This window comes from Lonchura striata, chromosome 7, assembly GCF_046129695.1.
Source record: "Lonchura striata isolate bLonStr1 chromosome 7, bLonStr1.mat, whole genome shotgun sequence".
NCBI classification, from domain to species: domain Eukaryota; kingdom Metazoa; phylum Chordata; class Aves; order Passeriformes; family Estrildidae; genus Lonchura; species Lonchura striata.
The window spans coordinates 6434805-6461404 of NC_134609.1; the positions used below are offsets into that span (position 1 = coordinate 6434805).

General features: G+C 36.3%; 1 protein-coding gene across 1 annotated transcript in view; it reads left to right on the forward strand.

Moving 5' to 3' along the window:
- The window catches only part of PARG (poly(ADP-ribose) glycohydrolase), a 59145-nt gene that overhangs the window by 22509 nt on the left and 10036 nt on the right, over positions 1–26600 (forward strand). Inside the window, exons 8-15 of the mRNA XM_021536153.3 lie at positions 1844–1936; positions 4060–4217; positions 14938–15017; positions 17450–17510; positions 18172–18247; positions 20290–20437; positions 25443–25521; positions 26323–26431. Coding sequence (XP_021391828.1) covers positions 1844–1936; positions 4060–4217; positions 14938–15017; positions 17450–17510; positions 18172–18247; positions 20290–20437; positions 25443–25521; positions 26323–26431 — 804 coding nt within the window. The remainder of the gene's footprint in view (positions 1–1843; positions 1937–4059; positions 4218–14937; positions 15018–17449; positions 17511–18171; positions 18248–20289; positions 20438–25442; positions 25522–26322; positions 26432–26600) is intronic.

Consider the following 26600-nt stretch of genomic DNA (forward strand, 5'->3'; position numbering starts at 1 on the left):
TACTCTTCTTCCTTTATATTATTACTTGGAGCAGGAGACAACAGAGACAAGATATTTCTATGGCTATTTTAATGATCTTGGAAGAGCAGAAGTTGCTAGCCTTCAAATAATATTTTCAGTGTTTATGAGGATCACTGTGTCTTGAGCCAGAGGCGCTGAATTTTCCTTCTCAAGAGAATTGCCAGTGTCTTTTTTATATTCCGAAGCCTATGTGATACTTTTCATAAAAATGGGAATTGCAAAGCCCTGATAATATGATGAAAAAGATCTGTTCCTGTGATTTCACAATTAGTCTTAAGTGTTGTAGACTAAAGTTGATAATACCTTCATGCTGTTTCATCCATTCTGTCTGCAGCTGGTTTTGTGCAAAACTGTTAGCAAATACATTTTTTAAGTGCTACTTGAAAAAATAATATTGTGTAGTTTTAAAGCCACCATTTCAGAATTTTGAAGATTTTAGTCTAGAAACTGGTAGGAAGAATTGGTCTCAAATACAGATTCTCTGAAGGGGAAGGATGGAGACAGACAACTGATCTGTGACCTTTGTCTCCTGTTCCCCAGCTGTAGTGCATATTGTGTGATCTCTCTGCTTTTTGCTTTGAATGCAGCATGCAAATCAAATCTAACAGCCACTGACATCTGATGCCTGTATTCACAGATAAACTTCACAGAAAAATTTCATAGCATAGGAATGTGCTTTTCTCTACATCTCCCTTCAGCCTGTTCATTCAGCAGACTGTGAGTTTTGAGGCTTTTGTGCTGCTTCACGTATTGCAAATGTGCCACTTTGCGTTGCATTTTTTTTTATAACCCTTATCCTAGCTTTTCTTAGAAGACCATTGCCCACCTTAAATAAATTTTTACATCTTTGAAAAATAGGTGTGTGATACACGAATAGGCATGTTGGTGGGTTCATCTAAACCCTGGCTGTGGGATGTTGTGCTCAGAACTGCCAATTGCAAGCGGAAGGGAGATCCTGGACTTGCTCTGAATATATTGGCTTGATAGGCTTTGGCAACTGAATACAATCACAGTGGGCCAGACAGCGTCAGGGGGGAACTGAGAACAGGGAAAGAAAGGTTTGATGTGACTTGTTCTGGGGGATAAAAGCTTTGAGAGGCCTTGTGAGACATGGATGTGCCTGTTTGTTTTCAGTGTTGTCAATTCTGGTCTCCCCTTCTCAGAAAGTCGGTTAGAAGAGAGAGTGAGGCAGCTGAAATAGTCATAGTGTCAGGTGTCCTACAGGAAGAGACTGAAAAGACTGCAGCCTCAGCATGTGGGGATTGGCAAGGCTGCACCTGCTGTGTTACAGTGGCTGTAATTCTTGAGGAAACATGGTGGGGAAGGATGGCAGAAAATGCCCAGGATTGCATCCTCTTGTATAGGATTTCCTGTTGTTGCTGCACAGGTCCACTGATCTGAGTCAGGAGTGCATTTTATCTGTCCTCTATAGGAGGATGTCACAGGTACTTGTCTTGGACTGTGACCTGAATGTGAAATTTGAGTAATTCATTCCAGTACTTCTGTGGTTAGCTAGTGATTTTTTCAGATGAAAATTTGGTTCATTGCCTTGGAAGTAGTCAAATGCTTTCTTTAAAGGGCATTTGGTGACTTGTTTTCTCAACTGCAACTTTTGAGACTTGTTTCTGTATCTCAGTCAGTGGATTATTGCAAGGTAAATTCAGTGAGGCACTACTGTGAAAATGTTACAGATTTAGTATAAAGCTAAGAGGATCTGTTTTTTTTTTTTGTTTCTTTTGCATGGGTCCTGTTTTCGCAAACTTCTAATTCAATAATTATTTCTGAGGTAAAAAGTTTTTTTTTCCCTTCTATTTTTTAACAGGTTCTTGAAGATGCAGAGGCTCAACATCTGTTCCAGTCCATTCTTCCTGATATGGTCAAACTGGCACTCTGTCTCCCTAGTATCTGCACCCAGGTAAGCAAACCCAGCCTGCAAGTACTCTGTGGCAGAGCACTTCTCTGCAAACTGTGGCTGATGGCTAAGGTCAAAATATCAGGGTCATATTGTGTTCTTAATAAAAGCTGTAATTTTTGTGTTGATGGCAGATGAGACCTAAGGAGCAGAATGGACAATACATATCTGCAGTTATGTAATAGAATGCAAAAAAAAGTAAATCTCACTGTCATAGTTTTAGCCTGAACTTCAATAACCCTTTCCTTTCTATATGCTGAAGTTGCTTCTTGCATTTCTTAAATGAAATGACCACACAACCAATCAGGTTGTAAAATCAACCTTAGAAAGTGGAACAATTGAATAATCTGGTTTGATTTTTTTTTTTATTTCAATCTGATCTAATTTTTTTATTTCAGATTTTTTTAAATCCTTGAAGCTGTATTTTCATAAAACTTTCATTTACTTGGGAACATACTTTATTCTGTTTAGACCTTGCACACATACAAACCGTAACTAATTCTATATTAATGCTATGGGAATTAGTTCTTTAAGGAGTAAAGCTGATAAAAGTGAGTAGGGCTGGTCAAGTGAGGATGTATGGTATGTAACGTATTAGCAGGGTGACAACAATTTGTAAACTTCTTTGTTACCATTTTCTGAATTGATTCTAATAGGAATAAGCAGGGAAAATCTTTCCCTACTTTTTTATGCTGCAAGAGTCCTGAAGTATATACATAATTTCAAGCTATGAATATTTCTTACTTTTTTTGCTGGTAACTTGATGAGGGAGGCTGTTTGAAAATGCTAGGAAGTTTCTGAACACAAGTCAAGCACAAGACTTGCAGGATTTTTAGAGATCATGTACTGCTAGGCAATGTAAGTTGTGAAGATCTCTGTCAGACTAATTTTTTTAGTTAGACATAAAGATAAATTTGTTCCAATTTAACACTATCCAAAATATTCTGTTTTTATAGGTTGGTAGAACTTATGAGCTTCCCAGGCTTTTTTTCCCCCCTCTAGCTGTGTGACTTCAGACATCATAATATAGCTTGTTAATTAAATAGCCAGAAGACAGAATGAGATTCAGTGAATGTCAATGTAGTAGTTATAAGAATAAAGGGATGTTTGTTTGTTTTCTGGAGTAAACAGGGCTGTGTATTCAACAGTCTAAATCAACAGCAGTTTCTATTCACAACTAGAAGGATGAACATGTAGCTGTACTGGAGCTAGGCTAATGTTGATGGCTGAGAATTTTGGAAGCAAGTGAAAACTGTGTTCTCTTTCTCCTATCCAAGTGGGTTTATTATAGTGGTCACTGGACTCAGCAGTCAGAATGTTGTGCCCCTGCCACACTCCATATTAACACATAATTTTAAAAATTAAATACCATGAATGTGAGCCAAAGCTCAAAATCAGAAGTCTAATGCCTGATAAAATGAAAGATGTATAATGATTCAAGCTGGGGAGTTATTTCTTCCCTCTGCCCCTTTATTTCTTTTTATATTAAGGAAATCATGACCAGAGTAAAATAAAACTTCAAATTGAAGACCAAAGTGAGGCTGAGCTTTTTGTTAATTCTGATTATAAAAGAATCAATAATTACACACTTTCTGCAAATGCCATCAGTGTTATTTCTTCAAGTAGGATGGAAAAAAATTCAAAGCAAGTCATAGAGTTATGATCTATGGCATGACTTCCTTGTTTCTTTGTAAAGTTCAAAGGATGGTTATTGTAGCTGAAAGCATTCCCTGAGGGTTCTTAACTATACAGCTATTGAAAGTGGATTTTTTATTTCAGTTTTTAACATTGCCCAGGATTTGCAGCATCCCATCTATTTTTTCCCCTCTGCAATCCTGATGGTTTTGTTTGATAAGTTATGCTTTCTTGATATTTTTATTATTGATTAGAAATCTGCAATTTGCAAGGCAAGCCCTTCTGAATTGTCTTGAATAAACTGTTCTTGACTTTAACGGTGGTGCTGATTAAAGGCTTTACCAACAGCCTAAATTACTCTTGCTCTAATATAACAAATACAATTTTGTGCTTCTGTTTTTTCTTTCAAAAAGGGTAAGCTAATTATTCTTCTCTCTATTTCTCTCATTTCTCCCATGCCCCTTCCTCCCCCTCATTTCTTTTGTTGGTAGCCAATACCTCTGCTGAAACAAAAGATGAATCACTCCATCACAATGTCACAGGAGCAGATCGCCAGTTTTCTGGCCAATGCTTTCTTCTGTACTTTTCCACGTCGCAATGCGAAGATGAAGTCTGAGTATTCCAGTTATCCAGACATTAACTTCAACAGGTATGGCAACTCGGCAGTAAATGAACCTGATAACCCTGCCACAGAAATGAAACTCATTTGTTTCATGTTTCTGTCACTAAATTCACTAGTTTGCTTTTTGTCTTTTTTTTTCTATTACCTCTAAGGGACAAGAAAACTGTGCATCTATGTAAGAAAGGATCTTGTTGTGCACAGGAAGATATGATTAATATTCCAAATTTTCTTTTATGCATGAGCATGCACAGACACACCCTTGCTCTGGCATAATTAGATTGATATAATTCCCCGCCTCCTCATAAGGCAATCATCTGCAAATGGTATATCTTAGTTGTGCTTCAAGTGTTCCGTGTGTATTTAAATTAAAGGTTGGTGTTTCCCCAGCCACATTTGTTGTCTCCTGTGTCATCAGTGGTGATCTGCACATTAAGTCATATCAAGAGGACTTCATTCTTCAGCATCCATACCATTATTTTAAGGCAGTTGGAGAGCTGCATGTTAAAATTAACTTTTTTTTTTTGCTGCAAGTTAGCCTAAGAAGGCCACAATAAGAATTTACTTAAAGATACTCTGATGTCTAAGCAAGCATTTTTTTTTTCTTAGTGCTAACTTACAGATTGATTATAATTTTTTCTTCACATATTTTTTATAATTTAAATATGCTTATTTCAATTTTAAATGAGGGAAGTAGATGGAAGCATTTTCTGCTGCAGAATATTATGGTTCACATGGACTTGTAGATTAGAAATATAAGTTCATCATTTATTGGCATTTCCGTACAAGTGTAGATCAACCTTAAGTTTATTAGGCTGAAGCTTGGATAGATTATTGATCTAGAGTTTTCTTATTCCTCCCTGTTAACAGATGTAGTGTATCTGCTCTGACAGCTGAGATGAAGCACAAAAGCAGTGTTGCCTGTGATCCAGCACACTTGGGTGCATGTATTATGAAAGCTGTATTAGACTAGGACTTCTCAGAATAAATTGTCAGGCATACCAATGTACTAATGATGGTTTTGGCAGCTGCTGCCTTTAAGGGCTATCACAGGTTTGTCCATATTGTATATTTCAGAGGAGAGACCAGGGTCACTGTCTGGGTGGTTATCCTAAGAGTGCAGTGGGTTACAGAAGAGAAGTGTGCGTGGACATTATCGTGCCATACAATTCAATGTGTTTTTCTACCAATAGTTCCTAAGAACAAATCAATGAAAAGTGCCATTGTCACATTAAAAATACTGATGTTCAGAGCATTGAAAGAGGAGAGTGAAAGGTCTGGAAGGAGTTCCCTTTGACTGCACATTTCTAGGTGTATTTTTAAAGGACTTCAAGCTACTGGTTTTTCTGATGTAATTAAAACATTTTATAAACCAAGCAATTAAATTTTGCAAGTTGGATAATTTCTTACCAACTGTAGAATAAAAAGCTGTTAAATAACTGGAGTAAATCCATATGCTCCTCTGTAAAATTGCAGAGCAATGTAAGGTGATAGTATTAGAGTGCTACTTGTGGTTGACTCAGGGCATAATATTGCAAACTACTTCTAAATAAAAAACCTTGGCAAATTATTAGATAAATATTTTCCTGCTGTGGACTCAAAGAATGACCAGAATAAAGTATCAAGCATTCAGAATGTTCTGCTCTGTTCCAGCCAGCCCAACATTGTTTTCTGACTTGGCTGCCTGGTGCTATCATGGTAAGGTCCCACAATGTTATTTAGAAGGGGAATAGAGCAGACAACCTTCAGGCCTTCCTTTTGCATTATGAATGAGGCAATGCTCAGCTTCAAGTCACATTGGGTAGAAAGCCATTTTTATTTGTGCAAGAACAGCAATATTGTTGCCAAACTGGAGAAAAGAAGGGAAGCTAATGCCCTCTGGTTATTGAGGATTAAAAGTGGCTCTTCCTCAGTGTTTGTCAATTTATGCATTTATTAGATAAGTACAGTTTCCTTTTCCACTCCTTGTTTTACATAACCATTTGTTGCACCAAATCCACATTCCTATACCCCCTGTATTTTGAATTTGATAATAAGCAGATTAGTGAAGTGGAATACAAAGTGTGGCAGGCAGTGGATAAAATTTGAGAAAATGTGTCAGTGAGAGTGGGAGACTGGAAGGATAAAAGTAAAAGGAAGAGTTCTGGAGAGAATACTACAGGACTGTACAGTTTTCTTCTACTGTATATAACCTGACTTAGTTAAAATTTAAAATGAGAGGGGAGAAGGAGGATAGATAGTATCTTATGGTTTTCTTTCTTCCTGTCAACCCTGTATTTTCCTGCCCTGCAAAGTTATTTCTTTAGTAGCAAGGACAGACTGAACGGTCATGTTTTCAGCTATTGTTTCAGACTTGTAAAGATGACAGGATTTGTTTCACTGCAGTGTGCGTTTTCAGCTTCTTAAAAAAAGCATTTTGGGAAGCTGGATGTACTCAAAAGGCAGTAGGCAATGACTGAAGTTAAAATATTTGTGACTTTTTTTCCTGCTTATAAAAATGTTTTGATGTAAAGGCTTTGGAGGCTGTTGCTCTGCTCTTTCTGCTTAGGGATGAGCATAACAGATTGTTCCGACATCAACCTTTTGTCCCCACAGTATTATGGTCTGTTGCTTTTTTCAAACTTAGTTCTTTACTCAGCATAATGCATTTGCTACATTCTGTGAGTGAATGACTTTGTTCTTAAGGTATCAAAAATAATCTGCTGCTGTTCCCTAACAAAGCCAAACTACTGAGTGCATGGATGCTAGCATTTGAGGGGCTTTTCTTTAGAAAAGGGGGTGTTCCTCCATTACTTTATTCATGTCCTGTCTACACTCATACAAAAGGCTCCCATTCCTCCCCTCAAATCTCTGAGACTGAGAAACTGAAATTTGCAACTTCTGAGTTAGAAACACGAGTGTGTATGTTTTCTTGTGGTTTTTGTTTTACACAGAAGTCTTTTGTCAGGTCACTTTATGCAGACTTGAACATTAATACTTTTTTATAAACCATAAAATAGTTATGGTTTTTACATTTAAATGCTGATATGTTCCTTTTTTCCTCCGTCTTCTCCCTCCTTTAGGTTTTTATGTGCTATTAATTACCATATTGTAAGTTCTACCCCTACTCTTCCCAAGGTTCATATCTGTTTGACAAAACAAGACAGTCACTGCAAGATAGTTTAAAATTTAAGACTCACAGACATAAGTGCAGCTGATTGGAAGGCTGTTGTATGTGTTAGTATTAACACACATCATCTATGCTTTACCTCTCCTCTCCTGCTGTTAGTTTTGCCAAATGAGAGGAGAATCAATGTGATCATTTCTCCTGTGACACTGAAACACTTGGTTTAATGGTGTGTGTTGACACTGACTGTCCATTTTGATTCCTTGTCTTGCTACAGACTGACAGTCACCTGTGTATAATTAAATACTCAGTAATTTAATTGAATTCTTCCCTTTTTTTTGCTTTAATAGGAAGGGATGAGCCTATTATGAGTCTTAAGTCATTAATAAGATAATTAATTTCAAATGTAGTTGATAAAAGAATTCATAGTTGAAGAGCTTTAATATTTATGAATTTGAGTAGGTAGAATGACATCCATTCAGTGGCTAAACATTAGATCATACTTAATGGCATAAAATATTGCTTCTGTTCAAAATATCAAGCTAAACTTAGAGTGGTCAATTTTTCTTTTTAAAAACGCTACTATAATATATGTGATGACATTAGATTGGGCAGCTTTATTCCAAAATAACCCATCACAAAAGAAAGAAATAACTGAATTGGCCATTTTATTTATCTTATTGATATATTTATCTTGGAAGTTGCATTCTGGTTGAATGTAGAACCTCCATTGCATTGACTCTCTACATTTATGATGTTCATTGCAGAGTGATGGTTGTAATTACACTATAGACACTGTAGAATTTGGTAAGTTAGGAAACTATCTAGTTTGGTTATATATGAAACCAAAATGTGAGGGAAAATGTCTGCAATATTGAATTACTGTTCTGAAAATGACACGGGTTGCCAAGGACCTGCTTTGCTTCTGCTGTGTCTTTGACCTGCTACAGATGTTTTAGCTGTTGTGTCAAGTTAGAAGAACTCTTCCATTTGCCTTGTTCAAAAACTCTGTGGTTAAACTGAAGATGTAGTAGCTCCCATTAAAGGCACTGGGGTTGAATTAATAACTGAAGGCAGTAAAGTCTAACAGCCTGAGCCTGGTAGGTCTTCTGGCACATGTATCAGTGCATGCTCTGGTCTGAAACCACCAGTATTCCACTGGGACTAAATTTCTTCATCTTTATCAAACAAACCTTTAAAGTAATTTCAAGTGATTGGAAATGAGGAGAAAAACACACTAGTTAAGATGTATTTCTTTTATGGAGTATATAATATATGAAAGGAAATGGGAAACTGTATGGTACATTTATGCAGGAGAATTGAAATCTAATTTACCAGTAATGCAATTATCTCTCCATAAACAACATCAATTTCGTAACACTAATGAATATTCTCTGGGGAATAGATTATCTAATGACTTTGAGAGACTTGTTTTGGACTGACATATTTCTCCTCTGATAAGTGGTTCTAGATTTTCTGAGTTAAAGGACACTGGCCCTACAAAACTCATTCTGTTATGCCTGCTTTGGGCATGTGAACTGATTAGCCTTGGATGGATTACTTTAAGTCCAGTGTAATTTTTTGTAAAAAAATTTAAATCAACATTTGTGTTTGGTAAATGTGGAAACAGTCTTTAAATAGACTTCTTCAAAAGGACACTATTCTTCTGAATATGGCATAATTATTTTGCTGTAGTGATTAAACCAGTACTGAATCTCAGTGTTTTTTAGCTTAGTAAATATAGTCATGTCATTGAGAACTTAGTTGTACCCTGCTGTTGGTTGTCCCTTGTTTTAGATCCCCCAGGATAAAACATTTTACCCCACTATTCTCTGGTGTTGAGTACTTGCAGTTAGCATCTTATAATTTCATTGAGGTCAGATAAAACCTGATGCATTTCAATTCTCGTAAATCGCCAAAATCTTTTGTTAAACAGATTTATAGTGCACCAAGTTACTTGCCAAAATAAACAGAATGACAAAATGAAAAGCACAGCGAAGAGACATGTGAGTATATAGGAGTGTCTGAGATAAAAGATAGTTTTTTGCATCTAGATTCCCTAACAAAATTACATTGCTCCATGTTTTTGTTTACACACATCTTAAAAGTCATTATTTATCTACAGATGAAATTCTAATTCAACATGAGGTTATTGAATAGCGCAGTGTTCCTAAATAACTTCTCAGATGATGACAGTGTGTACCTATAACACCTCACAGTAAATAAGAAATTGCCCATGAGGTTGAAATATTGAATGTTTTGTTTTTCTCTTGCTTGATATGAAGGAAATTAGAGAACTCTAAAATGACATCCTTTATAACCTGAGAGAAGGAAGGCAGCTTTAATACAGACAGATACAATTCATGTTGAGTGGAAGAGGCACACACCAGGCACCACAGAAGAACTGAGGTTGCTGTACCTGACCTGTGGGAGGTTGTGCTCTGTTTTTCTATCAGGAAATGCCAGATGTGGACAGTGGCATTTCCTTTTGTTTTTTTCAGAGGGATGGTCAGTTTGCCTGCCTTTCATCTCTCTGGAAGGAATTTATAATTTGAATTATTCTGCTTTTGATTTCCATTAAGTCCAAATTTCATAAAGTTGTAATATGCTGAATAGTTTTCCTTCTGTTTATCACTTAAAATATTTTTAGTGGCTGCAGGACTTCCTAGTAAGGGTTTATATATTAAAGTTACAAGAGTGTCCCATTTTTAACTTGCTAAGTTTTCTTCATATTGCATTATCTAATTGATGTTTAGGTATTTATATTTAAAGCTTTCTAGCTAGTGGTCTCCAAACTTTTTTGATCACACATGCTTATCAGTAAAACATTTTTGAGCAATGTACTGTATATATACTATATGTATATTTATACACACCAATGTATTTGTATTCATTTACTTAGGAGTTACATACATGTGCTACTTTACTAATATTTGCATTCTAAAACATGGAAAAAAATCAGAAAGGATGAGATAAAGATGAAATAACCACTACTTCAAGTTTTTTTTTTAATTTGATGAATGGGACAAAAATATATTCTTCCTGCAGCCTACTGGATTGTCTTGCACACCACCTGGGGTGCTTTGGAGACCACAGTGGGTCTCTGGGGTATTGCTGTTCCCAAAATACAGTGTAGCTTGTTTCTCTTGGGAAAGGAAGCATAAATTATAACAATGAAACACTTTTTGCAGTTCCATTCTTCATGAAAAGTCCTTGACTGGTCCTGTCTGCAGTCTTTTTCACTGAAGTGAAGCTTTAGAGATTTAAAACTCCATTTTAAAATGTAGATATATGTTTCTGTATGGGGGAAACCCTACCCAATAAATAATCAACAAAACAGCATTCTCAGAGAACACTTAAGGCAAAGGATATGGTTAATTTACGTAATTCCAGTTATTCCTATATGGTAAACAAGTTTTCTTTCATATATTTAGAGAATGAAATTGTTGTCTGTCCCATGCAATTGTGTGATAAGCACACATAATTACAGACACATTTCAGATCTTGCATGGTGGGCTTCTCTCTCTCTGTGCGCATGAATGCACACAGCTTTGCTTGACCTTTGATACACTAATATCTATAGGCATTCCTTAATGTGGATGTGACTAAGGTTGCCTTGAGCACAAATGAATAAAAAATGTCAAATCATACTGAGAGAGAATCCTTCTGAAACTGTTTTGATAAGCTGTGCTTAGTATTAGAAGTCAAAGCTCAAAAAATACTTCTTTAGAAATATACTGGTTTTGAAAAAGAGAGTTTTATATTTCTTGTTTGTTCCTGAAACTCCACTTTTTTATTCCAAGAGGTTGGGAATTGCAGGAGAAAGATGGAAGAGGTGCTTATGTGCTCCCCAGTGCAATAAATGCAATCCTAAATGATGAGGTTATTGGACCATTCAATACTATATTAGTTTTTCCTTTAGAGTGCTGCGTATCAACCTGAAATTTCAGCAGCTCCCATTGAGGATGCTCAGCAACTGAGAATGCTCACCCACTTAATCAAAATAGCCCTCAATTGTATGGAGGACAGTACAAGTTTGACAGTAACATAGTTAAGTATATTGTTTCCACCCCTACATGTATGTATACGTCAGATAAGCATAGGCTTGAAATGGAGCAACATAGAAAAAGCAAGATACTTGATTTATTCCCTTTTCTAAGTGTTTTGTTATCTAGTGCCTTAGACCAAAACTGTTTAGTGATGAGCTGTGTTCTTGAGGTGGAAGGAAACATCTATCCAGTATTTTCATTTCTGCCTTAACGTGTCTTTCCCCCACTCAGTCCCTTTACTGGGTGAAATGCATCTATCCATATGACTTCTGTGTAAGTCCCTCTTTGACTTCTATTTGTAGGAGAAGATCAGGTTTTAGTTAAATGTTTTTTACTTGTTCAGATGTTCTGTTATCTTTAGTGAGATCCCACTAAAATATAAGAAAACAACACAAGTGTTTCTTTAAGTCCAGTAGTAAAGACAAAGGCACTTTTTAGTTCCTTTGGGTAGTAGAGGAAACAGTACACATAGTTAATTGTAGGAATCACAAGTACAAAATTGTGCATCCACACTTCTTCAAAGAGTACCCATGAAATGCCATGGATTTATGAATGGGAATTATTATTTGAAGTATGATTCATAATGCACATTTTTGCATATTATTACAGTGTGTACACCTTTCTGGGTCTTACAATAGGTTCCAACTTCAATGTAAAGACATGATTATTCTCTTTGAAAAGAAACATTCAAAGGAAGCCCAGTCTGGGTATGGAAATATCATTAGGAAATTATTGACCTGGGAGATTAAATCACGTGATTGTAATGGCTCCTGCTGGAGCCAGTTCTTAGACTAACATCGGGGGAGCAATTTAACTCCTTGGAAATTAAATTTTACAGGTAAATACTGTATTTTAATTTTAGCTTGATCAGAAACAGTGTATTTGGGAAGTGTTTACTTAAGCTGGTTCAAATTCTCCCCAGTAAACTCCGTGCAAGCCAAGGTCACTTTTGTGAAGCTCTTGATGTTCTTAAATAATTTTTCTCTTGTGTTATTGTCAATGCACCCTTTGAAATTCCTTGCAAGTTTGAGGTCCACTTGCCTCAGTAAAGAAGGAGCTGGGAGTAGGTTCTCTGGAGCTTTTGACTCCAGCTTTAGAAGGTGGAAATGTTGGTTGCAAATATGACAATTTTCAGTTGACAGTCAAGACTGTGAAAAACAGAATATTGATTGCCCTTTTTAAATGCTTCTTTTTCCACCCCAAATTTTTTAGGAAAATGCTCATGCGTGTTTTTGTATTAACTGTTGAAATGGTATGAACTGTTGCCATGTAACTTTACTGTATGCTTACTTCACAAAGCATTAATTCATTCTTACTAATTTTAGTATTTTATTTCTCATATATTGTATTTCTCTTCAAAACAATTAAATGTCTGAATATTTGCTGGGAAAGATTTTTCATTTAGCCACAATGACTTTAACAATCTACAATATCATAAATACAAAGTTCTTACATCTACTTTCTTATATTTTGAAATCTCTGGCCTTGAATACCTAAATGTATCTCTGTGAAGGTCTTCTGTTTGATTAAAATTGCTACTCCCCTGGCATGGCTGGAGAGCCAGAGATGAAATTGGTGATCAGTCCTGGAGGCTTTCTTAGTTCCTGTAACTGATAAATTGAAGTTAATGCATGGCAGTGGGAACATCCTGTACAAAGCTTACATGAGCAGTTGCCACAAAGATTTTAATTACTTCACCTGAAAGTGGACTTACAGTGCTTTGCATTTGATTTACAGTGCACTTCATCTGGATGAGTTCTTTAATTGAAATTAATGGCTTTTGGCCCTAGGTGGTTCTGTCAGGAAATCATGTGGTTTTCACTTAGATTTTTGGATGAATTTTTAGTAGGATCTGTGTTGCAGCACTTGAAGCATAATGTTATTAAATATCTCAGTGATGCCTTCATATAGCTCTATTTTTTAAAGTATTTACTTCAAAAATAAGATTTTCATTATTTTGCCCAACTGATTCTTTCAGAAACAAGACTGAAGGTCAAAATGTTTGTAACTTTGCCATGTGATGTCCTCATTTAAGTTAATGGGGTAGGACAAGGCCATTTTTGAATCATGTAAATATGACTTGCTTTTCCTGTTGTATTCACAAATATGACTGGTTTTAGTGATCTGACTTACTTCAGGCATAGTTCTGCACCTTTCCTGCCCAGCCTGCTGTTTATGCTGGATCACATATTGCCTTTGTGACATGAAGAACTCTCACCTGAGAGTTTGCAATGTAAGCAAGATGTCACTTTTATGTGAAGAGGCAAAAAAACTAGTAAAGACATCATCAGGCTGACAGACAAACGAACCAGTTTAAAGGCTTCATACCAAATGAGACTTCCACATAAGAGGTTGGGGGTAATTTAGGCAACACCTGTACACACATGCACACATTGGCTCCTTTTATAAAGCCCTTTTTACCTGTTCAAGCTCAAGGCTTTGATAGAACTTGCATATTGAATGGACTGTTAACAGTCTGGAGTTTACCTTCCTAAAGTACTTGTTCTCTGTTCAAACAATAAAATGTTAATAAAATTAACCTCTGTGATTTAATGCAGATTTCAGATGCAGCTGATCTCTTCAGCCTGTACACATCATAAGGATTTTTAAATGCTGAAAAAAATCTAGTTCACTTCCCTGCTGAATCTAGTTTAATTCACCTCTCAGCATTCTGGTTTTAAAGGCAGATTATTGTTCCACTACACAGAAACAAATGAATAATGTTGTGTCATTGCTTTACTTAGACTGTTTATTGGGGGGGAATCTTATATCCTTAGGGCTTTCAGTGGATCAGACATCTTTTTGTAAACTTCCTATTCAAGGGTATTATTTCTGAAGTCACTGCTGTTCTTCCTTCCAGATAAATTCCATTATGTGTTGCCAATAACAATGCCTTGTCACTCTGCTGGAAGTGAAATTAAGTAATGTGTGCTCAAGTTGCTGGAAGATAGATGATGCAGTAAAAGTATTTCAGCTAACCTTAAAAGAATGCATTCACTTAATGGCTAAAAAAAGGATCCTTCGTTTTAATGCTTAGGTTTTTTTACAAATGTCTGTTAGAATGGCTGTAACAAGCCAGTGGATGGAGCCATTTCTTTTGGGGGAAGGTTCTTTTCTTTAGAAATGCTGCTGGTGCAGTGCAGCTCTTGAAAACAACAAGGTTGCATTAATTGTACTGAGCAACTCACTGAGCTGAAAGGAGGGTGACATTTGGATCTTGGAGTACTCAATATCTATGTTTTCACCCCTTGGTCACCTAATGACCTGTTAAACATTTCAGTTTCTTGCAACTAAAACTAGTATATTTCCAAAATATTCTTATTGAAATTACATTTCTTGGTATTTTGGTGCGAGATAAGCATTCACTTGGCATCTTCGTCAGAAACACAGCAAGTCAATAAGCTCATTAGTCCTAAAATCTTGAATTACAGTGGGGCTGTCTAGAGTGTTCTTTCTACAGTACAGTATTTAAATGCAAAGCTAATAAAATGTGTGCATAATAATTACAAAAAAACAAATTGCAATTAGTCAGTAGCACTAATTGCTCTGCATTGTGTCTCTGAAATGTAATTTGGTTTTATTTCCTGTTTTTCAGGTTGTTTGAAGGGAGGTCACCAAGAAAGCCTGAGAAACTTAAGACCCTTTTCTGCTATTTTAGAAGAGTCACAGAAAAAAGTATGTCCTTTTTTCTTTTTTTGAGTTGCAAAGCAGATAGATGAAAAATTTAATCCCATTAAATTTAGAAATGTGTACACAGCCATGATGGAAGTATTTAATAAAAGACAGCTTGCAAAATACACTGATTTTCATACTAATGCCACTTCTTAGTATATGTATGATGCATGCAAGCAAATTATTTGCCCAGAGCTCATTCTGGTTTTTTTTTTTTTCTGATAAATATATATAAATATATACGGGGTGTGTGTGGAATACAGAAATATACTTTTAGCCCTCTGTGTGTATATATATTTGTGTATATATCATTGTGTAGATGTGTAGATATAAATATATGTATATATATATAATGCTAATAATATATCCAACCACTTGCATCACCACTTCAAAGTGAGGCTGTAGAGGGAACTTGGCACCATTACAGCCATTAAATCACAGAATTACAGATTTTGAGTCAGGCTTCATTTTTCCTGCAGAATGCATATTTAGTCTTTTGACTATAATGTTTGGAGTTCTGAGGGATTTTCCCCTACTTGTGTTGGTATTTCAGGTTTTTCCCTTCTGTGGTTCCAGAGCAAAGCTGTTTTTAGGTTTGCCCAGTTCAAATAAAACAAATGATAGCAAAACATGAGATATCTCCTGCTCTTGGAGAATTTAATGCATAGTCACATCTTCTGTAATTACCAGAGATTTGAACATTTGCATAAGCTTTCAATAACAGATCTATTGAAAACTACCATAGCTCATATATTGCATTTTTGGGGAGACAGATTTTACTGTAGTAGCATACATCAGATCAGCAGCAACACCCTTACAATAGTCTTTTTTTTAAGAACTTTCTCTTTACATGTCAGCAGTTTACTATTAACTTCATACTTTCTCAGAAGAGTTTGTTTTAAAAGAAAGACAGATTTAAACTATTCAATACAAAAGCCCCTTACTTGATTTGGGCCATCTTCATCATTTTAATTCACCACAAAATAAATGCAGCTATATCCTATTTTAGCTGTCAGACTTTAAGCAATAGCAATAGAAGGTAATCTCTGAGCTAAAAAGTTACTTGTGATCTATGTGTGGGACTGAGAAGAGATACAGTGTACCAGCTTTTTTTAATACCTGAGTTATAATGTTTTTGTGCAAACCAAATCCTAAAATTGATGCAGCTGTCCCTGAGCCCCTGAGAATATGAGCTCTGATGGGAACATGCTTTATGAAACTACCATGTTAGATTTCCTAACATTATAACTTTAAATAATTTTTAATGAGATTCTTGAATGCTCTTTCCTTAAATTAAAAATTTGTATTGTACCTTTAAAATATGCCATTTCTTCTTTTTTTTTTTTTTTTTTCTCCCAGGAATTTGTAAGGCTGAAGTAACTTAGCTCTGTAAATTACTGTAATAGTTTGTAGCTCTTTTTATTGTAAATAATAATTGAGTTCTCTGTGAAAGAACACAGTGGAAACTGAAGACTTTGTGCTTAAAAGGTGAATGCTTGATTTGCAGAATACCACAACTGATACTAGTATTCCCTTTGAAAGAGCACTTGATTATTTTGCTTGAAAGCTATGCACTTTTTTTCAGAGAAAGTAACCTTTTTTTAAACCTAAATTTTAAAGCAAAGCATAGGACTAATTAAGGCTTTTTTAGAAGGATGCATTTGTGCTTGACATAATGTTCTTAATGTTTTCATAAATCACAGTAGATTTACTGTAGCAGAGAAATAAGTCTTAACTGAAGATTTTATTAAGATCGTATCACCTAATAAAAGGTTAACATTTTCTTTCTGTTGTGAAACTGAACTTTTTTGAGTGAAATAAAGAGAAAAGATGCTACTGCCCCTTCCTGCAATGAGCAGCAGCTCCTCTTTTCCTCTCAAGGGCAGGAGTCTTTTCTCAGCTGGAATACAGTGAATTTCACCTCCATCCTGGCAGGGTTAAAAACTGCCTGATTTGGAATCTGCTAACACTGCATGCTTATTGACATAGTTGGACTTTCTTGGAAATATGAGCTGCTGCTTCTTCCCTCCATATGTTGAATATTCTTTGGCACTGAACATTGTTGATTTTAAAGTTTCACAATCTCTTTTTCTCTAAAGCAGCACAATTTACTTCAACTACTGGGTCTTTCTAGCAGTGTTTTGTGTTGTTAAAGTGGAAATCACTTAAGAAATAGTTTTTACTAGATCTGGAAAAACTGAAATACTCAAACTGCGAAGTGGGAGGGGAAGTAATATTTTGGTCTTCATGTTACCTGTCTTCAATTAGAGCATGGGCTGTCAGGGAAAAAATCAGAGTCACTCCTGAGGAAAGTTAAGCTCTTGGTATCTACCAAGGAATGATGTTTGTAGTTTTCAAAGATGACCTGTTAAGATAATCTAAGGGCTGAGCTCCCACACTTAATACATTTTCCTTTGGGGTTCGTTTGCCTGTAGAACCTACGGGATTGGTGACGTTCACAAGGCAGTGTCTCCAGGAGTTTCCAGACTGGGAGAGGTAAGTCAAACATCTGTTAATGTAAGAAGTTTCTTAAGTACACAATAACTGAGTGGCATTCATTTGGATTTGATTCAGGTCTAGAGGTATTACAGAAAACAATCTTTGCTATGGACTGTTGCAGAAAGAAATAAAGAGGGCAGTGGCTGAATTGCCACAAGTAGTTTGTGTCCTGAGTTTTCCCATATGTTTGTCTGTAAAGGAAACAAGTATTAGTTGAAGTTTTAAAACAGTAATATATCTTGGATGCTGTTGCTTGAGTGTGGGGGGGGGAGGGAGGAGAGGGATTATATTACCAATCATTTCTTGATTTAAGAAATGACAAGTAGTGTAATGAACTATGGGTGATGATCAGCATGAGCACAAGTATTGCAGCTTCATTGCTGGGGAACAAGAAAAACTTAGAAATCCAGATGTGGGATTTTATGGTAAAAGGTGGAAAAATTGAACAAATGACTATGTTAAACTTTATTACATTGTTTCTGCTAGGCAAACCTTTTTTTAATCCATCAGGGGTTTTGTTTTTGTTTTTTTTTTTAAACCACCTTACGTTTAAGGTGTGTAAGCATCTGGGGTTTGGGTGAATTTTGTTTTAAAATTAATGGTTTTTGTGGGGGTTCTTAAATGATCATTTCTGTGCTATATTTTTCCTCAATGGTAGATCTCAGAAAAAACTATCTAGATTGCATGTCACCTATGAAGGCACCATCGAAAATAATGGGCAAGGTATGCTACAGGTAAGTGCATATAACAGTTCATGTGAATTTCATGTTTTGGTTGTACTTTCATGGTCTGCCAGCGTAACAAAGTTACTTGTTTATCCTCAACTGACTTAAATGACAAGATGTTATGCAGCACAAAAAAACCCCTATCAATTAATTCCATGGGCAGTCTTAGTACTGTCAATGTTCCTCAGCTCATCTAAGTAGCACAGGTACCTGTTACAGAAAGGGCTGACAGAAAATCACAAGTCCTGGACAGCTTCAGGTCTTCTGGTTCAAGCCAGGATCAAAGATTGACAGGACAAAAGGTTCAGGCTGCGATCTTGATGACTTGTCAACGGTTTCAGTTTATTTAAAAAAAATTATTCTTGTGCCCCAGACAGTGACCAGGTCAGTGATCCAAGAGACTTTCTTGCTGCTGCCAGCACCAGTGTTTTAGTCTGGGAGGCAGTCAGCAAAAGAAATTCATAAGGAGGATGTCTTGTCTGTAGATATGATAGAGGAAGGAACACATTTGAGTTGTCAGATCAGTTGTTTACTTTCTGCTTTTCTTTAAAAGAAAAAAGTCTGCCTTCTAGAATTCTTTTACAAAAAAAAGTAAAAATTAGAACTTTTTTAGCCAGGGACAAGTACTGCATTGGAAGAGGAGAAATGAGACATGGAGAATTTTTTTCTTCAATGATTTTTGCTCAGAATTTAAAATGTCTCATAACTTTATGAAACTGGAGCACTCAAATGTGTGCTGAAATTATGAAGAACTCAACAATTGCTCAATAATTTTTCTATTGTTGTACTCTTTATAAGGGAGCATTGCCTAGGATGTGATTTTTTTCCTCTTGGCTATTTCAAGTCTTATCAAACAAAATACTTCTGCTCAGATGAGGAGCAGTCACTCCAGCAGAGAGGCAGGACAGTGCAGATGTCCACTCAGCCTCAGTGGGCAGGGATGCTGACAACCACAGCCCCTGCTGACTGGTTGGTGGCCATCAGACAAAGGCAGGGTGGGAGTCAGGGCACCAGGACTGTGTGGGATGTCTGGTGAGCACGTGGGCACCAGCAGGGCTGGGCCTGGGCTCACAGGTGATGTGTCCCAGGTGAGCTCCAGCACAGGGTGGATGTTTGTGTGAGACAAGGCTGGGCCCCAGGGGAGGCTGCTCAGCACAGTTACAGTGCTCTGGCATGCTGTACATCTCAGTGGCTTTCATGTAACTTCTTTTATCATAGTCAAGTTTAACAAATCTTAAACAACTGAAACGTGCTGGTATTTCCAGGATAGACTAGAGGAACATATGCTGCTGTAGTGGCTGGCTCTTGGTATGCTTTGGACTCTGCCTTCTGCTCAGTTTGTAATCTACACAGGTGTTCATGTCACCCCAGCAACTTCTGTCCCTCTCCTGTACCTGTTCTCTTATCAGCTACCTAACTGAAAACCAGTAAAAAGCTAATAGTATTGGGATGATGAAATAACTTTTTAAAATTATAAATTTATATGGGCAGTTAATTTGAGTGAATAATAATTGCTTTATTGAATAAACAAACTCTTTTTAAAACTGTTGTCTGTATGAAAATGTAATTTTTAAAGTATGTACTACTGCAGCAAAATATAGTCCAGAGCTTCTCTATTTCAAGCAGAAATTCATTCAAGAAGAATTCATTAGAGGGTTTTTTGGGTATATAACAGTTACAGGGGCAGTGCTAATCTAAAGATACTTCTGTGTGGACAGCTGGGGCAGAATGCTTTCCAAAGGACAAACTAATGATTTTTCAATGTCCCTAAAAAGAATGCTGTTTTCATCTTTCACATTTAGTGAAATGTGTTTTATTCTGAAATATGTGCCTCTTCAAGGGAAACCCACACAACTTGGATTTGGAGTATTTGAGGTGCAAAATTTCTTTTGCTGTTTAATCAGTCTCTCTGCTTGTAGTTTTAAGTAATAGCAGCAGATTTCAACACAACAATTGAAATTTGTTCAGGATTTTATTTACTTTGGTAATGAAAGGATTTTTTTTTTTTTTAACTTATACTATCATAATCCTCCTGAATGTATTTTTGGTAGGTTGATTTTGCAAACCGTTTTGTTGGAGGTGGTGTGACTGGGGCAGGACTAGTACAAGAAGAAATTCGGTTTTTAATCAATCCAGAACTGATTGTATCAAGGCTCATCACTGAAGTCTTGGATCACAATGAATGTCTTATCATCACAGGTTAGTCTTTGCAGAAAATGTTTCACATCAAATTCTGGTTTTATATATATAAAATATATTTCAAGTTGAAGTTTAGTATGTTTAAATGCTGTAAGGATTAAAAAAAAAAAAAAGGAGAAAAATGTTGATACTCATTTGACAAAGAGCCTCTTACTTCATCCCAGCTAAAACCAAAAGGGATGCTGTTCCACAGATGTTTTGTGAAAGGAGAAACATAAGTGACAGCAAGCAGAAGAACTTATTTTGTCCTCTGTAAATGTGTTTGAGGACTTGGTGTCTTTAGCTAAAAAATGCTGATGAGCAATGTAGATAACAGCCACAATTTCCAGCTAGTAGCTGATAATTGCTTCTCTCATTTTAAAGGATGTGGGTGTTTTATTCCTCTCCTGAGTTTGTTATATTTGATGTGATTAGTGGGATTGAACACACTTAAGAAGAAGAACTACCTTCTGATTACCTAAAAGGGGAAGAAGATGAAGAGTAGAAAATCTGCATCCATTAGGAAAGGGTAGAAAGCTAGGAACTGTCTGTGAAGGATTTTGATCTTGTACGTTTCATGTATGTGTTTATGTTACTTGTAGGGCAGTTATGGGTTCCTAATTATATCAAAAATAACCTGTTTCTCTAGTATGTTGCTGAGGGGTTGTGGAGATGTCCTGTCTATCCAGAGCTTAGCTGAAAGGGTTTTTTCTTTTGCTTCTCACTCTGTCATAGAGCTTGGATTGTTTTATTATCCACTGGATTAAAACAGCATCAAAAACCAAATGTCACTGTTAAGAACTGGAGCAGCCCAGCTCATGCTGCATGTCTCAGTTCTATACATGAATAAGCATTTTTAATGACTGAAGAAATAAAATTATGCTATCATACTACTTTATTTACACTAAAGAGCAACTACAAAGATATATAAAGTGTGTATTTACACTAAAGCAACTATATTATAATATTTACCCAGAGAGATCCTCTGGGTAAATATTATAATACACTATGTTTATATTTTTCAGTCTACTGTAGCAAAAATAAAGAATACTGGGTTTAGTGACCTGAGCTGTCTCAAAAGTCAAGAGTTTTGTAGGTACTAGAACACATTTCTTGGAAAAATCCATCAATAGCACTTCTTCCTCTCACATGGATACACAGTAGAAATTTGAGCTTAAATCTTGCAGGTCTTAGGCTGTCCTTAGCTACTGATTGTACTGGGCAGAGTATCTTTTGTTTTCAGTCTTAGCTTGGCAATCTATTTAAGACAGTGTTTTATTTTGTTTTTCCACTCTTCCAGAATTAATGCCTTTTCTGTGAAAAGGTTTTGATAAATTGGCTTTTGTGATTACATTTTTAAAAGATAAGTCTTGGCCGTCAGAGACTTCTGTTCTGTATTTTGGATGTGATACTACATTAACATATTTTAAGCACTGTCCTCTGGGAGAGACTTTTTTGGGAAGGGTAAAAACAGAGCACAGCTATCAGTCTGGGTAATAACTGATTAGGGGGAGACACTAAATTAGTGTTTTGAAAGACCTTCCATTCCCCTCCAAACAAAAAGGGTGATTTGGCATGGACAAGTAAAGGTGAGAATGTTTTTTCACTGCAACATTTTATCTTTTTTTATATTTTATCTTCCAGTGTTTTGCAATTAGTATTTGGGTTATGGAGTTCTCTAATGGCAATATCCATTCCATCATTTTTATTTAGTCCCTGGAGCTTTTCCACCTTGGTTCTTAGCCAAGTCTCTTCTGTGTCATGATCCTCTTGATAAATTACATTCTTTGTGATGCATCTTGACTCTGCAGCCTAATGGGTAGCTTGTAAGCTGTGTAGCTTAAATTTGCAGAGGAGCCTAAGAAATTGGGAGATAAATTAAATTTGTTGTGATTTTATAGTATCTGGTTAAGATCACTGCTGTAATGACTATGAAACTGGTCATGCAAGCAGTCAAGTTCTTCAGCACAGACATCTACCTACAGACATGTCAGCAGCAACACCAGAGATTCCTACAGCTGCATTTCTGGTAGAGCTGTGAATATGTGTGAGTGGTTTTCATTCAGATTTTTTCTTTTATTCCCCCTCCTGTTTGAGCTCACACATCCTCAGGCAGTGTTAAGAGCAGATGAAACTCTGTTCCTTGTTTGCTTTAAATCTACAGATCTATCAATGACATCTAGCAGGACAGTTTTGGAGAATTCTGTCCACATTAGCCAGGCAGCAAATGAGATGAGATATTTGGTTTGGCTGAAAATTGACTGAGAGGAAAATTGGTTTCAGCTGGATTTAGCAGGCTGATTGTGCCAGTGTTGGGAGAGCCAAAGACTAATGGTGGTACAAGATAAGAATTGAAAGAACTGAGTGAAAGGGAAAGAAGGACCTTCCTCTCACTTATGGCACTAAATATGCCTTTATGTTGGTGACTACAAAACTAAAGTCTTGCAATTTTCACATCTACTTTTTATTTAGTGCTAGTGATCCTGCCTCTTCAGGGCTATAATTTCTAGCTCATTAGAAATACTAGAGGAACATTATGGTGAGATTTTTCTCAATCCTTTATAATTATTATTAGGGATTGTAATGCTGTACAGATCATATGCAAATGTAAAGCTAGACTATGGAGTCTGAGAAAGGTATATTTATTTTTAGTAATAATTGCAAATCTGTCAAAATTGGTGAGGTCCCATAAACACTGACACTTGGCTGGCAATTTCACTTTTTGTCTGATGCTGTAACTTATATAAGTCTCACAAAGGATAGATTTTTGAATGGTACTAATATATACATTCTTTTGTCTTTAGGCTTTTCTAGGTTTTGTAGCTTGTTTTTAAAATTCTGGTGAAACTTTATTTGTGGTTTGCCTTTTTTTACCTCTTTAATGTTTTTTATGGGAAGAAAAAAGATTCACCAAAAGCATTAACATATCTAGTTTATCCCATACTGCTTCTGTTCTCCCAGCAACAGAAATTTGTATCCTAGTAGTTCGCAGGCAGAAGTATTGCCAGTTGAATAATTTTTGTCTGACAAATTTCCAGAACTTCACTTGTGAAAACTCATTGATTTTCATTAACTTTGGGTTTCTTGGACATGACTTTAGAGTCTGTGTGATTTCCTTGAGTTTTTCCAGCATTGATTTTTTTATTAATAGATATGTGTTTATATGTGTGTATTTGCTTGTTTGTTTGCTTCCTGGTGCTTTTGTCATCAGGCACTACTCTTCCATAAAAATTAATGAAAACAATGAACCTTGAAAAAGCCAGCCTAATACTTTATCATGTAATCTATCCCAGTACAGTATCTCGATGACCTAGAGTTTTCTTTCCCCATGTTAGAAGCCAAAGGAAATACTTCCTCTAAAAATTGAAATGCTCTAAAAATGTCCTCTAAAGAGAGGTCTCAAAAGTGTCACATACTTCCCTTATCTGTCTTTTCTTATTCTGTGCTTAGACACTTTCACCAAGCCCATCAAGAGAACTGAATTTTACTCATGTCACGGAGAGTCTTAGTGAAGACTGATAGCCTGCAATTCAATTAGAAGACTGATTTCAGAATATGGAAGCTGCTTGTGGTTGTCCTTTGTCTGAGGGCATGCGTGTGTGTGAATACATAGGCATATTTTGTTATCCACATTTTTCAGACGATTTTTTTATCAGGAAGTGAACTCAGTGAGGAATCTCTTACCATCCCACTCATTTTGCATAGCAGCTTTTCAAAATAGCCTTAAGTGAGATTTGTGTGCCTTCAGAATGATTAATCTTCTAGACTAAATAAATAATAAGTGGGTAACAGGGCAGATGAATTAAATGAGCATTGATAAGTCTTGTCAGTTAAAATTAATATGGGTAAATGGGGAAAATATCTTGATGTATATGCATCGTTGTAAACAGTTTTTAACAGCTTGTTTCCTATGCTTGAGACTACTGGATGTAAACATTCAAATTTCCTTGTCAGTGAGGTTTAAAGTTAATAGTTTTATATTTTTGACTGTTTAACTTCCATTGCATTTTTATTTAGAGATTGGAAAACTCAGATTAAATTTAAACATTTGTATTCTCAGGGTATTGCTGATCTGTGCAATCAGATGTTTCATGCTGTCAAGTTGCAATTCTTTAAAACCTGTTTCTCTCTGTTCTATTTATAGGCATAGCTGGTATCAGAAATTAAGGGATTCCTTAACACTTTTCTTCTTACTCTTACTGTTTATAATTGTGCCAAATTATACCTGCATGAACCTCCAAACAAGTCAGCTCAGCTGGTCAGAGCATGGTGCTGATAATGCCAAGGTTGTGAGTTCACTGAAGAGTTGGACTCATGGTCCTTGGGGGTCCCTTGCAACCCATTCTAGGATTCTGTGATTGCTTCTGAAACTCAGCTGTTGTGAGCTCAGAATGGGGAAAAGGTGTAATTTTGCTGTGACATTACTTCAGGAGTATTTATCTGAAGCATTTGTGCAATGCCCAGGTTTTCAAGCAGGTCTTGAAGCTCTATAAAATTAGGGGAAATGCAACCTTTTAGAAAGATTATGATCCTTGTTCTCAGTTAAGATTCAATCTTTCTTTGTCTTGTCTTTGTCTTGATAAACCTTTGAAAAGGATTTGATATAGCACAGCATAGTAACTAAAATACTGGTGGCCTTGAGGAGCTACTTTCTGACAGCCTTTAATGCTTGCCAAGATACCCTTTTGGACCCTCTCAAGAGCAGCCAAGTATGTTCCAGACTGTGGTTTTTTGGGTCTTTGTGCTTGTACAGAGGTAGTTTGTTGGTGCTGAGCACTTCTTGCTATATACTGGGCAGCATATATAGATGTGCACTCATAATGTTCTGTGGTGGGTGCTGCTCATAACCTGTGGGAAGGGAGCTTTACAAGGAAATCTTGCATTTGTGGTGCAAATACAAATTCTGTTTCCCATTACTTCTGAGAGCTGCGTGTTAATTTGGATAAGCAGTGATTCCTATCAAAGATTTGCCAAGTGAAAAAAATGTAAATATTTTATATGTAATCTGGAAAATAATTTGTTTCAGGTACTGAGCAGTACAGTGAGTACACAGGCTATGCAGAGACTTACCGCTGGGCAAGGAGCCATGAAGATAAGACCCCTAGGTAAAGTTCCACATAAGTATTTTAAGTGAAGGAAGAAATAAATGTTAGAAGTTTGAAAACTTTTAAGTGTTTCTTAACATTTGCCTTAATAGGATATTTGCTTGATGTTGCTCTCTTCGGCAGAGCCAACAAGCTAATTAAGTTATGTTATATTGGTAATGCCATACTAATGGTAATAAGTGGTAACTGCACTTATGTCAGTTCTTAGACCAACATCTTTTACAGTTTAGAGATATATGTATTTAATGCACATTTTTGTTAAGAGACTGAGTGAACTATGGTTTGCAATGTCACAAGAAGTTTGACAATGATACCTCAGATGCCACAGGGCAGTTGATGTGTGGCAAAATAAGAATCAATACCATGAATCTGAGTAGAAAGCTCTGAGCTCTTTAATTTATTTCTCCAGCAATGTCATTAGAGTATATACAAAAAATTACTCATTTGGTAGAGAAACATACACAGTGTACTCTCATTTAGAGGTTGGAGGAAGACAGAGAAACACTGACCTTGCAATGTTCTTACATACTTGATAAATAGTGTTGTGTAATTAGATTTGTTTCACGTTCATGCTCGAAGTCTAGCCAGGGTATTTCTAAATTTATGAGGAGGCCTGTCTCATTTCTGATGCTGCTTTCATTCCCAACTCACAAAGAAAGTATTCCGTTGTCTCTTGAGTTCACCTCTTCAGCTGCTTCTAAAGAGGAGCTCTGAAAGGACTTGCTCATTTTGCGTTGGGTTATATATATGGCTGATATTAAACAACTAATGTCATCTACTTTTCTCCCCCTTCAATTTTAGGGATGAGTGGCAACGACGCTACACTGAAATTGTTGCTATAGATGCATTTCACTTCAGACGTTTCCTTGATCAATTTGGTCCAGAAAAAATTAGAAGAGAGCTCAACAAGGCCAGTAACTTCTTACAACAGCCTGCAGTCTAATGTTTATAGAGCCTTTTCAAACACTTTTATGTTATTGTCTTCGTCTAAGGAAGTTCTTGCTTATTTGTGTTTCATATGACAGGGATTTGCTGTCCAATGTTAAAGCAAAAGATTGCCAAATGTATTTCTTGTCCTT